Source organism: Etheostoma spectabile, chromosome 21, assembly GCF_008692095.1.
Source record: "Etheostoma spectabile isolate EspeVRDwgs_2016 chromosome 21, UIUC_Espe_1.0, whole genome shotgun sequence".
Lineage (NCBI taxonomy): Eukaryota > Metazoa > Chordata > Actinopteri > Perciformes > Percidae > Etheostoma > Etheostoma spectabile.
In genome coordinates this window covers 18,082,032-18,102,321 of record NC_045753.1, presented here as the reverse complement: position 1 = coordinate 18,102,321, position 20,290 = coordinate 18,082,032, and the positions used below count along the sequence as shown (strand labels likewise).

At 39.2% G+C, this 20,290-nt stretch overlaps 1 protein-coding gene across 2 annotated transcripts in view; it reads left to right on the top strand.

The window, feature by feature from the left end:
• The first annotated feature begins 223 nt into the window (after nucleotides 1-223).
• The window catches only part of LOC116670727 (breast cancer type 1 susceptibility protein homolog), a 22,272-nt gene continuing 2,205 nt past the window's right edge, over nucleotides 224-20,290 (top strand). Inside the window, exons 1-19 of one of the 2 annotated variants that reach the window (XM_032501343.1) lie at nucleotides 224-375; nucleotides 1,930-2,018; nucleotides 2,152-2,205; nucleotides 2,308-2,388; nucleotides 2,596-2,684; nucleotides 2,773-2,809; nucleotides 2,893-3,011; nucleotides 3,174-5,894; nucleotides 6,066-6,145; nucleotides 7,363-7,498; nucleotides 7,686-7,743; nucleotides 12,188-12,291; nucleotides 12,702-12,904; nucleotides 12,994-13,081; nucleotides 14,050-14,127; nucleotides 14,322-14,362; nucleotides 14,888-14,971; nucleotides 16,872-16,929; nucleotides 20,109-20,182. In XM_032501343.1, the coding sequence (XP_032357234.1) occupies nucleotides 1,939-2,018; nucleotides 2,152-2,205; nucleotides 2,308-2,388; nucleotides 2,596-2,684; nucleotides 2,773-2,809; nucleotides 2,893-3,011; nucleotides 3,174-5,894; nucleotides 6,066-6,145; nucleotides 7,363-7,498; nucleotides 7,686-7,743; nucleotides 12,188-12,291; nucleotides 12,702-12,904; nucleotides 12,994-13,081; nucleotides 14,050-14,127; nucleotides 14,322-14,362; nucleotides 14,888-14,971; nucleotides 16,872-16,929; nucleotides 20,109-20,182 (4,185 nt within the window). In that variant the 5' untranslated portion in view covers nucleotides 224-375; nucleotides 1,930-1,938. Of the gene's footprint in view, nucleotides 376-1,929; nucleotides 2,019-2,151; nucleotides 2,206-2,307; nucleotides 2,389-2,595; nucleotides 2,685-2,772; nucleotides 2,810-2,892; nucleotides 3,012-3,173; nucleotides 5,895-6,065; nucleotides 6,146-7,362; nucleotides 7,499-7,685; nucleotides 7,744-12,187; nucleotides 12,292-12,698; nucleotides 12,905-12,993; nucleotides 13,082-14,049; nucleotides 14,128-14,321; nucleotides 14,363-14,887; nucleotides 14,972-16,871; nucleotides 16,930-20,108; nucleotides 20,183-20,290 lie in introns of both variants that reach the window. The other variant, XM_032501342.1, reaches the window with a different exon arrangement.

Genomic DNA, 20,290 nt, shown 5'->3' with positions numbered 1-20,290 from the left:
TTGTCATAAAATTTAAGGATTAAAACGATTTGGGAGAGCAGGAGTAAAAAGAAACAGACGAGTGTAGTGAAAGTGGGCATTGAAGAGAGATATACTAGACCTGTAGGTAGGAGTTAACTAACTAAAGAAGATGGCTGTAGTGCAACATTATTGCAAGCCACCATTAAAACCTTATTTTTACTGTCTCTGATTAAAACCCAAAGAAGAAGGTAAAGAACGACTGTGCAGGATGCGCTTCACCCTCCGGACCGTTAGGCGGCGCTGTAACATCAGCCGCTGACCGCCGTTAAACATTAAGTAGAAGAAGACGACAGTTGCGGGAAAACTGAAGCGGATCATTCATGTGTTAATAAACTTCAAATTGTAGAAAACAAGGTAAGTATAGAAACATTTATTTCTTTACAATTAGCCAGTGGCATTTAAAAAACTGCGGTCTACCCTTCGAATCACAGATTGGTCTGCCAAAGTATTCGCGTCGATTTTGTCTCAATCTCAGAAGTCAGGAGTGTTACAGCTAGCTAGTTGTGTAACCTCCCAAAACAAATCCTAGCAGGTAACGTTAGCCAGCCTGATGTTTCTTTGCTGCCAATTTAAGCTGCTGGCATACGTACATTTGGCATTAAACTGTTTACAATATACTTACTGAATACTTCTCAGTGATAATTCTGCCTTATCTCACTGGAATATATATTTTCATCACATGTATATTCATCACATGTTTGTTACATAATGCTGCTTTATTACCAGTGTGCCCCAAAATGATTCTCAGTCAGCTCACGTAACGTCAATTACGCTATTCTCAGATACCCACAAGACTCCCACATGTTTGCATTGATTGGGTATCATAGAAAATTAAATCTGCATTTACATTATTGACTCGTTTAATTTGCACATTGTCTGTTTCCACTGAACCCAGTACAGAGAAAATACTGTACACAGCACAGTCAGCAAGTAGGATTTAACTGGTTAATGACAATGCGTGTCATAAGCCTACCCTAAATACTGTAGTTGCCTTAGTAACTTCCTATTGGGATAACACACATAGCTGGCTATCTAGGTGACAGTATACTCTACGTAAAGTAAATGTGGCATGACATAATTATACACAAGTGTCTTAACTTTACTGCAGCAGGGTCATAATCACAGACATGGTTAGACGGATTAGTTCACTGTACAATCAACAATAGGACATTTTAAAGCCATGGTGTAATGGATGATTAGTAATCATATAACCATAACAAAAATATCTTGATCCGTTATTGATATATATTGCTGTCAGCATGCTACTTGTCTGTCTAGGTGTTGTTGTCTATAAGTCTGCTTATTGTCTATGTTGATTGCTCGCATGACTTAACTTTTGTCTGTGTCATCTCAACTTACTCCTGTCGTCTGTTGCCCTTTTTGTTATTTGACATGTCGTCTTGCTGTGTCTTCGTTGACTGTCATGACTAGGCCTGCATTCGGGGAAAATATGAATCAAGATTTTCTTTCTTAGAATTGATATCACGATTCTTTGCCACGATTTTTTTGACCATGAGGAAACAAAACAAATTGGTAGTACCAAACAGATATTTTTTTGGCACCAAAAGCACATTGCACATTACCAGAAGTCTGTAAACGTAGAGGCTTCAATAAAGAGAAGGGAGAGCAGCGTGTTGGAGCACTGTAAAACCTTTTTTACACAGTCTATGTTTAAAACTCGCAGAAGAAAGTAGTTTGTGATGCAGTCTGCTCGTAAAATTGAATGAGAATCATGAACAGGATGAATCAAGATTTTATAACGATTAATTGAAACAAAGCAACACAGTAAGCCTTGCAACTTAATTTTGGAACACATGGAACCCCTTACCACTAGAGCGTATAGTTTGTCTAATATTTGCAGATTATTGTTTACAGCCTCTGGGTGTGCTCTGATTTTTTTTCTTGTAGCTTTTAAAAATGACCATGAAAACCCCAGTGGCCATTGATGTCAAAAAGGGGATTTCAGTCCTTTGGGAGACTCTGCAGTGTCCCATATGGTAAGTGTCATGCTGACCAGTAAGGGAAATTTTAAGGACTCTGCGAAATGTTTGGTGAATTAAAAGATTAAGTGTGTAATTTTGTAAAACTCTTATGTTCTTTATTGACTTTATACTTTCTTTTTTCCTGTAGCTTGGATATAATGACTGCACCTGTATCTACTAACTGTGACCATCAGTTTTGCAAGTAAACAATACAGTTTGATTACGCCTCATTTTATTAAAAAAATAATTTGTATATGTTTTTTACATGCACTCACAAACAGTATTTATCCTTTTTTTTTATCAGATTTTGTATGTTGAAGCTTTTGGACAACACCAAACAAAACAGGGCTGCATGTCCAGTGTGTAAAACCAAGATAACCAAAAGGTTTGACAAAATCAAGAAGATGTCAGTGACTAGTAACATAAATTATTTTTGTAACACGTATTCATTTTCATAATATGTGTGTGTGTGTGTGTGTGTGTGTGTGTGTGTGTGTGTGTGTGTGTGTGTGTGTGTGTGTGTGTGTGTGTGTGTGTGTGTGTGTGTGTGTGTGTGTGTGTGTGTGTGTGTGTGTGTGTGTGTGTTATACAGGAGCTTGCAGGAGAGCCCTGGGTTTCAGAGACTTGTAGCAGGACTTCAGGACATGATACAGGCATATGAACGTGACACTGGCACAAACTGTAAGACAACATCACAGACTTCTTAAAATGACTTTGGAAAATGAAGTTACATTACATTATCGAATAACATTACTTTATTTGGTTTCAGACTTAACTGGAATGTCCAAGCAAAAAGATCAGTCGGGGTAAGACATTTTTACTTTTGGCCTGTTTGTCTGTCATTTGTAAAAATAAAAAATGCTAATTAATCTAAAATTCATCTACCCAGAGTCACAGATGCTGAAGCTGCTGAACATTCTCATGATATGTCATTTGGAATTACACCTGGCAATGGGGAAATTGTCGACAACGATGATCTTTCAAGGTCTCACTCCTCGACTATAGCAGGTAAAGTCTTGAGGCCTTTATGGTGGTGTATCTTTTCACATCAAATTAAAGATTTGCTTTCACTTAAAAACTAGTACTATTATTCATTTAGAAAGTGTGTTGTCTTCCAGAAGGTTAATTGTCATTTTCCCATTCCTTTTTTTTTTTTGTTTTTTTTTTTAGCCCAGAATGGATTTGCAAGACTGATGGAACTTGAAGACACAAGTCCTTTGACAACAGAAAATGAAGGCCTGGACAGTGGCCTTGGGGAGGCCCCACCAATGTCTAAAAAGGAAATGCGCAGCCCTACAGATAATTTGGAACCTGTAGCAACATCAGTACACAAAACTAGAGGCAATAAGCAATTCCACAAACTGGAGAAAACTTCCCTTTGTGCATCATTAATTCCAGACGAGACCGAACACCAACCTTTAAGAAAATCATCAAGAAAGAAGCAGAAAACGGATTTGGAGTCTGACAAGATTCTTAAAGAGAAACAGAAGAAAAGTCTAGAGAAAGTTGCAGAGTGGCTCATGAACGTTCCAACTGAAGGAAGTCTTGAGTTAGAGAAACTCAACAAAGACACCGATGACTCGGACAGCTGTTCTTCCTCTTCAACAATAGATGTCAAGCAACACAACAGTGATGTGAATCCTGGAAAAGTGGATCGTGCTAAAGCCCTTGAGGAGCAGGTGTTTGGGGCTGTCTACAAACGAGAGCGAAGGGGGACCAGAGTTGTCTCACCTCCAGCTAATGTTTTTGTCAAGCCATCAACAACTAAAGAAACACAGACTGTGTCCAAAAGAAGAAAGAGTGTTCTCACTCCTGCTGATTTTTTCAAGAAAACAGGCTCTGAAGGGAAAAGTGCAAGTGACATGGAGGAAGAGCAACAAAGGTTAGAAGAAGTAAACGACAACAGCAGTGACATTTTTAAAGAAGCTGTACACATCAAGGCCATGATGAAAAATGATATAGACAAATATAAGGAAGAGTCAAACAGCTTTCCAGAAAGTGACAAAAATAATGGCAAAGATGAGGTTTCCTCTCCCGTGTTTGATATTGGACAACAGCTACCAGACAGAAAGTCAAAGAAAAGTACGCGCAGCAGTCTGCAGCAGGTCGACAGTGATTTGCAAGAGCAAGCTCAGGCAAATTTAGAAAGTACTGAGCAAAAGAAAACTGACAAGAGGAAAGGTAAAAACATGAGGTTGGAAAAAGCCAAGCCTGCTAGAGTTCCGAAACCTCTTGTTCTGGTTAGAGTTAAAAATGGAGAAACCAGTTGTAAGACTAGACCAAGGTCAGGAGAAGTTCAAGTTCATATTGAGAATTACCCTAGCAGCGAAGACCAAGAAACCCCCGTCGCAAGGAGCACGAGGAGAAGTAGAAGACTTCAACTCTTCACTGAAGAAATCCAAGAGTGTCACAAGAAAGCAGACTTGAAAACCAATAAAGACGGAAAAAACTGCAATGTTGGAAAGCAATCTGAGGATGCTAAAGATGGAACATGGGATAATACGGCATCACCATCCACGAATGAAAACATGACAAAGGTGGCTGAAAGAAATGGATGTATTTATGATCAAGATATAGAAGAAATAGAAAACATGGAGTCTGATGAGAGAACATCTTCTATGAGACCAACTGAAGATGTTAAAAAGTCCCTTGCTGAAGTGCCAGAGGCTGAAACCTTGTCTGAAGCTAGTGCTGCATGTTATGTCACTGTTGTCCCAAGCTTTACAAGTCCAACTGAAGCAGCTGTGGTCAATCCAACACTTGAAAGTGACAATCCAACAAATCATCTCCCAAACAATGTTCAGTTGGAAACCTACCCTAGCCAGAGAAAATGTGCTGATATAGAAAATGCGGAGGATAACAATGACAGTGAACTGGACACAGAGCAACTTCTCAGGAGCTTCAAAGCCATTAAAAGGAAATCTTTTCATCTTGGCGGTTCAAATTTGAAAAGGTGCCGTGGTTTAGACCAAGAAAACTTCCAGGGTGCCGAAGCACAGGAAAACCAACGGCTTTGTTCTGGTGTTGAATCTGCAAAATATCCGATATACACAAAGGCATCTGAAATCACCAACCAAGAGGCATTAGGAGACAATAAAAACTCATCTTGCAGTGATTTGATATCCCCTTCCTTTTCACCCGCCCCAACAAGATATCCAGTTGTTGAGAAACCAGATCAAATGGTGGTTGAAGCCTCGATCCCTGGTAGCAGTCAGGACAGCGCCGGTGGTAACTGTGTCTCCAATAGTGTCAGCAGCGCCCTCACTCCAAATAAAGTTTCCAAACGTGAAATAGAAAGCCCTCATCTTTCTGATATGTCTGAAGTAGTCGATTCTGGGCTCTGCTTCACAGGCGCTGAACGCGAGGAGCCAAATGAACCCTCCAATTATTCTCAAATCACAGAGAAACAGCAGGGTGCCGGCAGAGGAAGGGAGATAAGAGACAGCATGTCTGTGTGCCAGCAAGCTGCTAATGGAATACATTCAGTCAACACTGCTGAACATTTTTCAAACGCAGAGTGCTCTTTAACTCCTGACGGCCTTGGAATACCTGTTGTACAAATTGTCCACGAAGCACAGTCGGACAGCCATGGTAGTGCCAGTTCCTCCATCAATGGCATGCCCAGGAGGAGGACAAGGGCCCAGAGGCTCACCTCTTCATTGGAATCAGACTGCAGTGAAGAGGAATTACCAACTTTGACAGAAATCTTTGGAACATCTGCTCTTCCCCCTGCGGTGACAAAGGAGCTGGCAGGCTTCAGTGAAGCTAATAGATGTGAGGATGCTACAGTTTGTGGAGCAAAACAGTTGGACCGTCCACCTGCATGCCCCAGCCCCGACTGTGTCAATTCCAGCCAAGGTTCTGTGGACTTATTTGGAACGCCAGATGAAAGTAAGTTTATTCTCAGTAACCAAAATAGTTTTTATGTATAGGTTTGCAACCTGCTGAGATTAAGCAGCACAATACGACTCATTATTTTGTTGTTTCTGTGGTATGTGGAGGGAGAAAAACTTATTCTCAAGCATTTAGACACAAAGCAATTACGTTATTCTCTCTCTGCAGGTGATGTCCCAGTAAACAACGTCGGCGTTTCCTCACAAATCGAATCATCACAATTTTCAAACGAAGTGCTTGTTACACAGGTAATGATGACTATGTTCTTAATCACTTTTTCATTCATAGTATGTACATACACCCTCTGTTTTAGAAAAATTGTCGAATTCAGTATATGAACAACCTTTTGATTCTTTCTAACCTTTTCTATTCTATTCTAACATAGAATTGTAAGTGTTGTTGCTTATTCAGCATCACCTTACCATGCATTGTCACATTTTGCCCCATAGAGGGCAGCTCTTACATTTTCCCAGACCAAACTGTCAACCCCTGGATGACAGACTACCTCGCTCAGTAAAAAATGTCCCCCTCAGCAGCTTTCTAAATTGCATTTCATTTACGTTAGAGGAAATGCCGCCTAGGAGATGATTCTTGTTTTCTACCTCATTCATCTTCCAGCACTCTCAACTTTTATCTGACTGTCTTTGACTGGGAGCTTAAGTTTCATGCCTTGGGGTTTAGAAAGGGTCCAGGATTACACACATCTGAGACTACAAACATTTGCGTGTTTGTGTGTCTGTATAATTAATGCACTCGTGCTGTCACCTTAAAGAATAAAAGGGTTGTCCATTGAAACACAATTTTTGTAGCGGTGGGAATCACCAGACGCCTTCCGATACGACATCATCACGTTACTTATGCCACAATAAAATATTATTGCGATTTTAAACATATTGCAAAATTATGCAATATATGGCAATTTATAACTTTTTTTTCCAACTTCTATTTTTTTCCAATTTGAAATGATGTCCCCAAAGGAAATTTTGTTAACATCTGTTTCATCTAAAAAGATACATTTCTCTGTTTGTTCCTATCACTTCAATTTCATTACTGCAGAATGGGATTGTCAAGCAGACAAACTGACCAACACATGTATAATAAGATTGATACTTGGTATGGCCTGTGTATTGATAACTTTTTGTCACTTCTCTCCCTTGCTTTCTAATCGCCCTTCATATATCTTAAATATTATATAATCACCTTCTGGCTGTCTTTTTCTGCCACATATTCTTCTAACTAAGTGCTGTCTAGCTAATAAAAAAGCACCCATTACCATCTAGTAATAACTAACTGGCTGGTTGTTGGTTCCTCCTTCCTGACTGACAGTTGTTATTGTTTTTATACATCAGTGCAAGACCCAAACTGGGCAGTCAGTATGTCCCTTCCTTTTCATCCCTCACCCATATTTGATTAAAGTGTATTCATAATTTGTAATTATGTTTTACTTTGTTTTCTTCTGTTTTAGCAAAAAATAGAAATGCAGAAGGAGCTGGTGAGATTGGAGAAGTTAATGGCTCTGGTGACGGAGGTGCTTCAGGAAAAAGAAGGCAGTCCTGCAAAAGAAGTGTCCTCAAAAACTATTCCGAGCAGCAAAACCACAGGTGTGCAGATGTTTTCTTTAGTGCAGACACAATTGGTCAATAAACCATCCAAAAAATTTGCAAAGATACTTGATTTCTAAGGAATATATCAAATAACCATTACCCCAAACCTGTCTTTCTTTTTAGTTAAACTCATGTATTAGCTTGGTGCGTGTATTGAGAGCTGATGATTGTGTTGTGTCCACAGACCCACACGCTCACATACTCCTCCCTTGTGACCAGGGTAGAGGCCAAGGTTCAGACTGGTAAGTAATGCATGATATAGCATGTTCTGATATTTTGACTCTCCTTACATTCCTGAGAGAAATAATTCTTTGGCAATGAAAACATTTTTATTAGGTAATAAATAACACTGAAAAATAGTTAAATAAACATAATCAACACACCATACTGGTAGCAAGAAAACAATCCATCCATCCATCCATCTTCATCCGCCTTCATCCGCTTATCCGGTATCGGGTCGCGGGGGCAGCAGCTCCAGTAGGGGACCCCAAACTTCCCTTTCCCGAGCCACATCAACCAGCTCCGACTGGGGGATCCAGAGGCGTTCCCAGGCCAGGTTGGAGATATAATCTCTCCACCTAGTCCTGGGTCTTGCCCGAGGCCTCGTTCCAGGTGGACGTGCCTGGAACACCTCCCTAGGGAGGCGCCCAGGAGGCATCCTTACCAGATGCCCAAACCACCTCAACTGGCTCCTTTCGACGCGAAGGAGCAGCGGCTCTACTCTGAGCTCCTCTCGGATGACTGAGTTTCTCACCCTATCTCTAAGGGAGACGCCAGCCACCCTCCTGAGGAAACCCATTTCGGCCGCTTGTACCCTGGTACAAAACATAGAACATACAATAGTATGTATGTGCTTTAGTTGAGCTTCATTGCTTAATCTCTGTTGCAGAAAAAACTAAGCTATGCTAATGAAACAATGTGCATCATGGACAACCACAGTCAAACTACAAGTAAACATTGCTTTTTTTCCCTTTCAAACATGAAAGTGTGCCTCCCAACATTAGGTCCTTAACCCCTTTCACACAGAAATTCTGCAATAGCACTGCAATAGCACTGCGATGAAGGTCTGCCGTTACGCTGGCTTTGTTTATTCACACCAAGCAAAGGCTGCATAATGCCTTCCCAGTGTGTGATTTCACACAGCATTCCAGGAGTAAATACAGTACAGCAGTGTCTGGTGTGTGTGAGCCACACTGTTAATTAAAGGAGAATTCCTGTCAATTTCAACACGTAGCTCTGTTGTTTGTAAATTTGGAGTGCTGTCAGTAGCGAGAAAAAACAAAACAATCGGTGCTGCCTACACTGTATTATCCTCCTGCTAGAGTCAGCACCCACCAGGCTTAAACAGGGCAAGTTTTAAATGTGTTTTTAGCCTATTAACATGTTCAAAATGTCATTAAAAGTGCCAACCCAGATGAAGTGACTCCTTCCGAGGGAACACAGTGAATCTGACTGCTGTGAGTGTGAAAGAAATGCATGAAAGTTCTGCTAATTCATCTCTCATTTAGTTCCTGTGTTGATACTGCAAGGAGTGCTTCGGAACCGTCTATGAACACTGAAAAGAGATACAAACACATTTTCAAAAATAAGCATATGCTTGTTTTTTTTAAAGTAAGTGCTGTAGTACAACTAGCAGGAGACAAGTTATAATTGAGGTTAGTTTGGAGACACTACCTTATTTAATCATTAAATTGATAGCCTACACATTTTTGTTTTGTCTCTTTTCTGTGTTTGTAGACGGTCCCTAAGCACTATCACTGCCGGAACTAAACACAGCTACATTAGCACAACTTTCATGCATTTCTTTCACATCTACTGCTGTCAGATTCACTGTGTTCACTTGGAAGGAATCTCTGCACATGGGTTGACACTTTTAATGACATTTTGAACATGTTAATAGGTTAAAAACAAATTTATAACTTGCCCTGTTTAAGTCTGTTGGGTGCTAACTCTTGCAGAAGGATAACACGGTGTAGGCAGCACCAATTGTTTTCGTTTTTCTCTCTTCTGACAGCACTCCAAATTTACAAACAACCGAGCTACGTGTTGGAATTGTCCTGAATTCTCCTCTAACCACGCAAACCCCACCGGACCCACAAACCGCCAAATTTATGCTTTATAGTAGTACAGTTGTCAGTAAAGTAAAGGACTGAGACAGCTGCAGCACTAGTTTGACTATTGCTCGCAATGTTTCTATAAGTTATCAAATTATTCTGCCGGCTTAAAGGCGCATCAGTCCTGTCATGAACAGGCTGTGTGAAGTGGCTTTTATTTGTAGTATGCAGGAAATGATTGGAAGAGCTGATAAGTGATTGTCAGGAATTGGACAGTTTGAAACCGGTTCCACGTGATCACAGTTTTCATTCCTGCAGAGGTTTGCAGTTCTCTTTATTCGACTGTCTGAAAATAAGGTCAGTGAAAATGATAGGAAGATTTGTCATATTTTGTGATCTTTCAGGTGCTATCATGGGGATCATTTATGTATTTGTGGTAATTGTCAGTACTTACAAGTACGTATAAGTTTAAAGTATTAGTTGACAATTCTTGGAAATACCCTTCTTCACTTCCTGGCAGAGATGAGGAGATCAATAATACTCTTATGCCTAGCTATTAAATATGAATGTATACATCCAGCAGCCGGTTCATTTTTGGTCAGTCAGCCAGTTAAACAATCAGCTGTGACAATCCTTAAAGATAAACTTGATTCCAATAACAAATCTAATGAAATTATATCTGCCTCAGTGTGTTGTATTTCTCTCCTCAGAAGATTGTATACGGTGTTAATACATTTTAAATTGAGCCATATTAAGCAGAACAATAACCGGAGCAAGTGGCATGTAATTGGTCTCTTTCAGTCTGTAACTGGAGGAGAAAGTTAGTAAGTTAGTGTGTATGTGTGTTGCTAGTCTCGTTTTCAGAAGGTGATGCATTTCAAGGGGACAGGCGGATAATCTCACTAATGAACCCAGAATCTTTTTATGCTGTGGAGAATAAAAAGTCGTTACCGACTGCTTCTTATATGTCATTTAGAGCACTTAGAGGGAAACTTGTGTTGCCACAGTAATTTATCTCTCCTGCTTGACTGCTCCCCCCCCCCTCTCTCCTTGCAGGCTTCTAAGTGATGTCCTCCAGGCGAGAGAGAGAGAGAGAGAGAGAGGAAAACAAGGAGGGCTTTAGCTATACGTTATGAGTTCTAAATTAAAAAGCAAAACTCCATGGTGAAATCATTTAAATTCAGCCACGCTGCCAGTTGTCAATATTTTTGTGAAGAAATAAACCCAAAAGAAAACAAAGGAAGGGAACTTCCAAAACCTTTTTTTTGTATGATTAACTGTATATTGAGTTTCTGCCAATACTGAGCCCACATTTACATCTTACTACCTAATACATTTGAAATGAAACGGTGTCTATGAGTTTAAATTGCTGCTATTCAGTTTTAGGGGCACATAATCCTCATATATTAGGACAATGCAGCAGGATAATGACCGTAAACGTACAGACCTTGACCCAGGTTGCTTTTCTGCTTAACAGTGTTATACTCTTGATTGGAGTCAGTGACTTGACATTAATCAAAGTGAGCATGTGTTTCACTTACTGATGACACTAAAGGCAAAAAGGCTCCTGAAATGAGCAACAAGTCAAAGACTGGGGATCAAAGACTTTATTGACTGCAAAGGACTTGCAATCAAGTAATGAGGTTTAGGTGCATGCTACATTGACCTGTTACTATCTCTCTTCTAAAACTAGGAGACACTTTTTGTTCATCTACTTTGGATGCAAACACCTTTTTTAAATAAAAGCTCAGAGTTAGCATTTTAACCATATAGTGACTTTCTGATTGCACAGTATCCTAAGGGAACTTACACTCAAATTAGTAAAGCCAAACCAGTTTAGATATGTTGAGTAAGCTACACCCTTCATTGATCTGTGGCTTGACACAAGATGAATCTTTGCTCAAAGTATCACCAGGGGCTCTACACATGAACTTGAACCTTGAGAGCATTGTTTGTGTACACAGCGTTTACTCAAAAGAGAGGTTTTGAACGACTCAATGTAGCTGTTGGTGTTTCTGTTCGCTGACATCTCGGCAGTCAAAAAGAATCGATCTGCAACTTAACAAGGAGGAGAGTAAAGATGGAATGCTCCTAAAGCGTAGTTCCATGTAAATGCACAGATAATTTGTTGTTTTTTGTTTATGAAAAATAACATTGACATTGTAGATGAAAAAGGAGCTTCATATAAAAATGACATTTCATCCTATGGAGTCCGTTCATTCGTATTCAGAGATCAACTCTTTTGGAATGACAAGATGGCGGATAGTGTTAACAACAACAGCTAAATGAGTTGTTAAAACCTTTCTTTTTAGTACACAAACAATGTTCATAATGCTTGAAATCATGTGTAGAGCCCCTGGTGATACAAAGTTTCATGTTATCGAGCCTTCGGTGTGTTTTAAAATAGCAATTGTGATGCGATCATAGTAGTGCCTCTGGCACTTCCATTCAAAAGGCCATTTGACCGAAAAACTAAAATATGGTAAATCTTAAAAGTGGTGTTTCCGTCCTAACTGCGCTTAAACGAAAGTTTAAAATGCCTTTTATCTGCGGCAATGGCAATTGAACCTACCATCCACACACCATGTTATCCAATTTCCTTCAAAAGTTGATGTAGATGTCTTTTCTGCAGGAAAGCTGTTTCAGAAGTAGAGCGAGAGCCCAGCACAAGACCATCTGATGGCAAAGAGGTCATCCAGCCCAGTGGGTCAAAGCATGGCACCACTGCAGACATGGGTAAGGCTACTAGTGTAGTGTTGGAAAGAATGGGAAACATGCCAGAAATTTCATGAAAGAATGAATTCATTTTAATATTCCTGAAGAACATTAGCAGAAAGACACATTTACGACATTGGGGGAATAAAAAAAAGTACAGATATGGCGGTCTAGATGGCAACTGCCCCTTAGAGATAGTAGCTCTTTATAGCTTCTCAAAATGTTTTAGTATGCTAACAAGGTTTGGTTTGACTGAGTTGAGCAGAGTTAAAGTGGTTTGTCTGGTGCATGGTAGCTTGACTGTGTGCTTAATGAAGGTTAAGCTCTGTGGGACAATTAAAGTAGAAGTGGGTCGGATCATATCATGTTCAGTGTAACTGTTGCTGACTATTTCTTTTTCTTTTTTTTTGGTTTCTCTCTGTCTTTAGCAGTGCAGCGCTCCACAGACACAGGGCCGAGTGTTAAAGGCACCGCAGTCTCCAAAACTCCTGGCTCAACATCCGCAGCAAAAACATTAAAGAGCAATGGTTCACCATCGGATGGGCATGAAGACAAAGAAAACAACACTCCACCGAGAGACAGAACTAAAGCTAAGATGGTGCTAGTGTCATCTGGATTAGGCTCCAATGAACAGGTGCTCACACACCCATTCAATCAACAAATGTGTTTTTTTTTAGCTCTTTACGTAGTAGGATGCCCTAACCAATCAGATGTTTCCTGTAGATAATGGTCAAAAGGTTTGCCAAGCGAGTTGGTGCCCGTGTGGTTTCCCAGGTAACGCCGGAGGTGACCCATATCATAATGCACACAGGTAAGTATGCTGGAATGCAGGCAGTGTGAGTGTAAGACAACATGGTTCATTCAGTTAAGACTGCAACTATCGTAACTGGATTTAGCTTGATACGCAGCAGAGGAGTTCAATCTGCTGTTGCAAATTTCTTCTTTAAATCTTTCCAGGTCCTGTTTTTCAATATTTTCTTGCACAGGGACATTTGCATTTCCAAAAGTAAATTTTCTTTTTACATGTAGTTACAGCTTGTTTTGTGCGTCTTTTAAAGCGCTCCTAAGAGATAAGCTCTCTGTTTCTCCCTCACCCACGCACTCTCTCCTCCATTCATTCGCTTGTTGCTAATTACCCTCTCTGATAGATTATTTTTAATTTCAGAGCTTGCTGTCTCCAAAGCACCATATTAACTTGCTGTTTAAGAAGCCTTTTTTATGAAAAGCTGTTTCCCGGGTAACCCCCCCAAAAAAAGGAATGCTGGGACTCTTGATCTTTGCAGTCAAATGTTGGAAAGGAGCAGGAGGTGTCCCATTCTAACCATTAGCATAAAATAATAATCATTTGAAATTAAGTTATGTTTGAGGTTCATCAATAATGTGCACTTAACTCTTGCCTGAAATACATATCAATGCACAATCACTATATTTCTTGAAGGCATAATAACCTTTGTCCCCATCTGACCTGATCCATAATGATTTGTCTCTGTGAAGCTATTCCCTGTTAAAGCTTGTGTTAAACTGTTGGACGGTTTTAAAGCAACAGGATTTTCCTTTTAAAAAGTAAAAAAGTAATTTCTGGGAAGAGTTGGCAATAGTTATAGCCTAAGCATAGCATACATTGTGGTTCATTTTGAAAGCTTTCAGCGTCTCTAAGAGCAGTCAGGTATTCTTTTTTACACATTGTCTGCTTGAATCTGAATACTACAGCATGGGGCATGTCAGCAACACAAACCAACTCAGGTAACTCAGTCCTGTTTCTTCTCTCTTCTTTGTCAGATGAACAACTGGTATGTGAGCGCACACTGAAGTACTTCCTTGGCATTGCAGGCAGGAAGTGGGTGGTGAGCTTCCAGTGTAAGTCCTGATTCACTTTTGTTATGTCAAGCTCCATCACCGATGTGTTTACAACAATTACTCTGAATACAAAACAGCATGATGTGGGGAGATAGGCTGGAATAAAAGGAGTGTTATATAATACAGTAGCCACCAGAATAGTGTTTGTGCTTCTGACAATAAGCTCCTAAGTTGTTTTTTTCCCCTCTCCACAGGGATTTCAGAGTGCTTCAAACTAAAGAAACTCTTAGATGAGGTATGCTTGTGTGTGCTCCTTGGGTTAGTGAACCGGTGACTTCCTGTTCCATCTCTGTATGTCTCGATTTTGAATCAAGGCTACATGATAAATCTCTCCTTGTGGTTCACTGTGATGCTTCATAGATTATTTGTCAGCCATTTGCTTTAGCAATTGCTTCAGCGGGTTCTGTGCAATGCAAAAATAATCCTTTGCCAAGCTTTGCTTAGCATCGCCATTCATTTATTTAGCCAGTTTATAAGCATTTTAATGCATCATATAGTCTATGATGAGAAGGACTCCATACGATTATAAGATGAACTCTGTCAAACTGAAGAATGTCCAGTGTACTCTTTGGAACGTATTTGACCCTTAAAATAAATCACTTCTTTAATTAGCTGTCTGTTGGCTTACAATCAGTCCTTTTATGAGATTAATATGGATACTTGTTTCAGTTCTGTAAAAGCTATTAGCGGGAAAGAATTTCGACCATTGTGAGTAAGTACTATACATTTACTGTAGTCATTTAGCTGTTTTTCCCAACAGAGTGTCTTTGAAGTGAGAGGTGACGTGGTGAATGGGCCCAGCCACCACGGCCCCATGAGAGCTCGTACCACTGAAGATAATAACGTGAGTCCCTTACACACTCAACACACAACACACCTGCAGCTATAATATATTTTTTTCTGATCTTCATTAATACACAACTTGATACGTGCACATTCAAATATTTCTAAAAAAATGTTAGCTACATTTAAATTGTTATAGATGTCTTAAAAACAAAAAACTTTTTTTTGTTATCTTAAGTATTGTTCCATAACATTTAATATTTATAACTAAACACTGATATTCATAACTAAACGCTAATCTGCAGCAAGCAATAAGCAAACTAACTCAAAACTGACATCACATTTGATTCAAATGTTGCTGACCTCTGTACAAACAATTCAACTATAAAGGTGTTTACTGCTTCTCTAAAGTACAAGAAACATTTCTGTTTGGAAAACAGAAAAAATAACAATCTAGCAATGTATTGTATAAAAACATTAATCTCAGGCATCAAACACAACCAGGTGTAGAAAAAGTTCATGTTCACGTGATGTCAATTGTGTGACGGTGTTGCTAGGCAAGGACTAGATGGAGTCTGATCGGAGAGTTTGCTGTGGCCTCAGCTAAGCTGCAGCATTTAAGAAAATCAGATCACAATAACTAATCTAACCTGTTTGCATTATACAGCAACTACCGCATTAGAAAAATACAAATGAGGCAGATAATGTACTGGGTCTAAAAACAAAATAGACATTAGTTTATCATTAATTTGAGGAGAGATACAAGCAATATTTGGAGATTTATTTATAGCAAAGGTTTCTGGCCAGAATTGAACCAGGGGCCACTTACTTTGTTTGCTTCTTAAACCACTAGACTAGCAGGATGCCCCCATTAAAGAGTAATTTAACAGTTGGTGAAGCAAACAGCTAAACATTTAAACTGTGTGCTCTCCATTCCATTTCCACATTCTCCCACTAAGGCCTTTATCAGAATTACATTGTTTTCTACATGACGTTTTTTTTCATGATTGACATCAGTCCATTCTATCAGACTATCCACAAACTATATACTGTAGATTATATTATATAATAATTATATTTTGGTGCCACTCAGGGGGAAAATTAGAAATGGCCAGATGACATGTTGGCTGTATCACTGCCTTTGAAGAACCTCGGCTAATTGAATTAGGTAGAAATTTCAGGCTTATTTAAGTGGCTTCATTGTAATGCTGGCACTTTGATGGCGCAAGACAGATTGTCCTGTTCATACTCTCCTGCATCACTCTCTGCACCACAAACAGATGAAGAGAGAATGAGTGAGTGAGTGAGTGTGTGTGTGTGTGTGTGTGTGTGTGGGGGGGCGGCGTTATAATACCACACACTAAAATCTCCTGAAGGACATTAGGTGTTGTCTAAATTAAAAATCTGAAACAGAAAGACTTTTTCATCTCGCCAAGCACCTCTGGCTAATGATCACTATAGATGGATAGGGAGGTGCGAGACATTAGTATGTCTCTCTATTATTACTATTTTCTCTCCAGCAGCTTGGGCGTTTACCTTCCAAACATTTCCATCCAGCCACACACTGTATATGAAACTGGGATGTGAGTTGCACGTTGCCTTTCTGTAGTAACCATGGTTCAAGGAAACCTTACCGTACATTCCCATTTCAAGCAAACTTGCTGACCCTGAGTGCAATGAAACAATGCACCCTTGGTGTCAGGCAGGTAGTTGTGCTTTGCGTGCTTAAAGTGTGATATTACCTTAGTGAAAGTGGCTTGGTTTCCCTTTTACTGTTCAACTCATCCCTGAATTTACAGTATTAGAGCAAGAGCAAAAATTGAATGCGTTTCAGCTCTACCAGTATAACACAGGTAAGGAGTTCAGAATAAATGTCCTCTTTTGCTAGACTCGAGACATTTTGCAGGAAGTGACATCCCACAGTATTTTATCCTTACGTTGTATCCTCTTTTTCTTTTTAGTTACTCCTAAAGGGCTACACGATCTGTTTGCAAGGGCCTTTTACAGACATGACTACAGGTAACTCACATCTGCAACATGACAAACATAGACTAATAAAACTCTAGAAAAAAGGCTTTTATGTGCTGCACAGGGACCAAGGGCTGAAATGTAACATGCAAAGTGGATCAGGTAATTACTGAGAAATGTAACTAATCTGTATTAAGGTTTTTATCATGACTATGTTCAAAAGTGTCAGGTCAGTTAGAAAGAGTGAAACTATTACAACATCTACACCTGTACACTGACGCTCACTCTCCTTAAATCCATCTAGTAAAGCCTGACCAATAATGGAAGTTTTAAGGCTTATCTTAGTGATATTTGACAGTTTCATTCATCAAATTAGGTCATAAAAGACATTGTTTGACATTTGGGGGAATACACTTAATTTGCTTTCGTTAGATGTCTTACACTGATCATATCACACTGGTGCAGTCGAGTCTTGCCGTCAGCATGAGGTTGCCAGACAAGAAGCGGAGACCCCAAGAAATCACAGCACCAAGCTTATAAATAGTTCCAATATGCAACGTAAAACCACCACCAGTTGTTTTTACACTGTTGATTGGTGCTGGTAGACGGAATTTGTTACCTTTGGACAGAGCCATAATAGCTGTTTCCCCGTTTCCAGTCTTTATGCTAAGCAAAGCTAACCGTCTCCGGGCCGTAGCTTCATATTTAGCGTACAGACATGTGAGTGAGCGGCAACATTTTTTAAAGTATTCTTTTAAAAAGTTTATATGTGGTAGGGCTGCACAATTAATCAAATATTTATCATGATTTTGGCTTCCCATGATCAAATTTTGCGTGATCGAGCGATATTTTAAATGCGTCATTCCGTTCATAGAACAATCCGGGTTCCCAATCTACTGCTCCGTAAACCACTGTCGGATCATGTTCCAGTCCGTGTTGTTCCCTGCACCGCGCAGCTTAGTTTCTAGATGTAGACGGTCACAGAGGACAGAGTAACGGGAGGAATATTCTACAACAGATAGCAGTCGGTCATTCGTCAGTCACAAGGTTCACCAGTTGACCAGTAAACGCAACATTTTGTCCCGTCTGTGTTGTTTTTCAGACAGCAGCAGTGCTACTTTTTTTTTTTCTTCATATATATATCTTTGGCTATTTATTTTTGAGATCATTTTCATTTACATGTGTTGTAGCTGTATGCATGTACAACATAAAACTTCAACTTACAGTGAGGAAAAAATACTTTTTTTCCTCACTGTAAGGGGAATGTAGCACAGTACAGTCCACCTACAGTCCACTTTGCAAATGCATTTGCGATGCCCTTGCATTACGCCCTTGTTTATGCAGTGAAGTCGGTATGTATGGGATAGATATTAATTTCATTAACTGTATTCATCTTCACATGCTTAACAGAGAAGTTTCATGCAGTGAGTTAAGTCAGGGAAGTTATTTAGTTTTGAGTTTTTGTTTCATACAGTATATATGCCAGGGTGTATGTATGTGTCTAAAACCTACTTTTTAACACTGTAATCCATATATATATTTTTTTTTGGTCTGCTGGTTTTTAATCACTGTACAACACTTTGAATTGCCTTTGTTACGTTTTGAAAAGTGCTTTATAAATAAAGCTTGATAGATAAATTAATATGATTATATTTGTTGAGCTCTATAAATGACTACACAGAGGTCTAGGGAGGTGTGTGAAATGCAGACTTCTAAAAGGTGATGAGTAGCTTGTAATTTCTTTTTATTTTTGTGAAAAATAATATGCCATCTGAGCATGTCATCCATGTGTTGGACATACAACTTCATACCGCAGTTTGTATGTAACGAGAGACTAGCTAAGATTAATCAATATGCATTTCACGACTTATAGATATTTCGTAAAATATCTGTCATTCACTACATAGGCATAGTAAAACACAGAACTCATACACCACAGCACTTGCCGTAACTAATTTCTCTTATTACTGACCACGAAAAAAATAATTTTTACACTTTGAAATATATGATTTTAAAGAAAATACTTTTTGCACTGTTTTGTTTTCCTATTAAATAATTACTTTGCTCAACCACACTTATTTAGTTTTGTAGATGTGTGTCTTGCAAGACTCTGAAAGACACCCGCCTTGTTTTTAAGATAGAGGGGGAAAAAGGCGAGTACACAGCTCACAGAGGTTTGGACTGACGTAGCTTGAGAAATGTGATTTTCTTTCAACCCCTGTCATTTTGGCACCGCAGAACAATGGCAAGTGTAAGTGTAAGTCCCTATTCAACCCACCGTTGAATAGGGACTTAAGTAGTTGTGTGAGACATTTTTGGTGTTTTGTCATATTTCACAGTGGTTGCTCTGGTGTCACTAAGTTACCTGTAATTACTTTATTAAAAGAAAGTGGAAATGAGCCTTCAGTCATGATCAAAGTGCTTTTGCTGTTCTTTTCTTTTAAAATTGGTATACATACCTCGTTCTTATGATTTCTTAATGATTGAAACTGTTGAAACCTCCAAGGCCAAAGTAGAGAGGAGTGTTTTTATTTTTTTTATTTTTTTTTTAGCTTTAACCTTCCAGCATGAATGAATAGACTGAAAGATCATGGTTGAAGGTCTCTGGGGTCACACTGCTTAAAAACCCACATGACAGCGTTCTTTGGTTTCCTGCTTCCTCAGCCTCTTAAAGTGCTTCTGCAGCATCCTTCCGCTGCCTGCTGAATCAATGAAGCTTTACTAATGGGTCGACATTTGCTAGTTAGCGTGAGGGGTTTAAAGACTTTTTTTTACATGGCATAAACATGAGGATGGAGTCTGTTTTCTTCAGCCCAACAGGATTTCATCTATTATTTAATTGCTTGTGTTTGTGTATGTTAAATGATGAGATTACCTACAGCAGACACAGCAAGATTTTCCTTACTTGAGTGTTCTCATGTTAAAGGTAACAAACAAGGGAAGCTGTTGCTCTGAAGGCATGTTTAGTGTCTGATATGTTGAAATATAAACATTTTGTTTCTCTTGACTGATTGATGCACATATTGATTTGAATGGAGACTTAATTATTGATCTGTTTTCCATTCTTCCGATCAGTGGAAGTCTCAGCTTTAAATGAGTCTGCTCGGTATCCCTCAGTTTTAAGTAGAGAGAATTACATTAAGGTGTGATCAAGGATTTTTTCTTAGCAAACAGGGTTTAACCAAAACAGTCAACATTTACAGCCATTTCAATGGGTTTGTTTATTGTAGATGAAATGGAGTGGATGGTGGAGCTCTGTGGAGCAGCTGTAGTCAAAGATCCTCTTCTCCTCGACAGTAAACAGGTGAGAGCGTCAGCAAGAGTGTCTTGCTGCCTTCAAATATAAAGATTGAGTAATGCTAAAAAAAAAAAAAATCTCTTACATATATTTATATATATATATATATATATA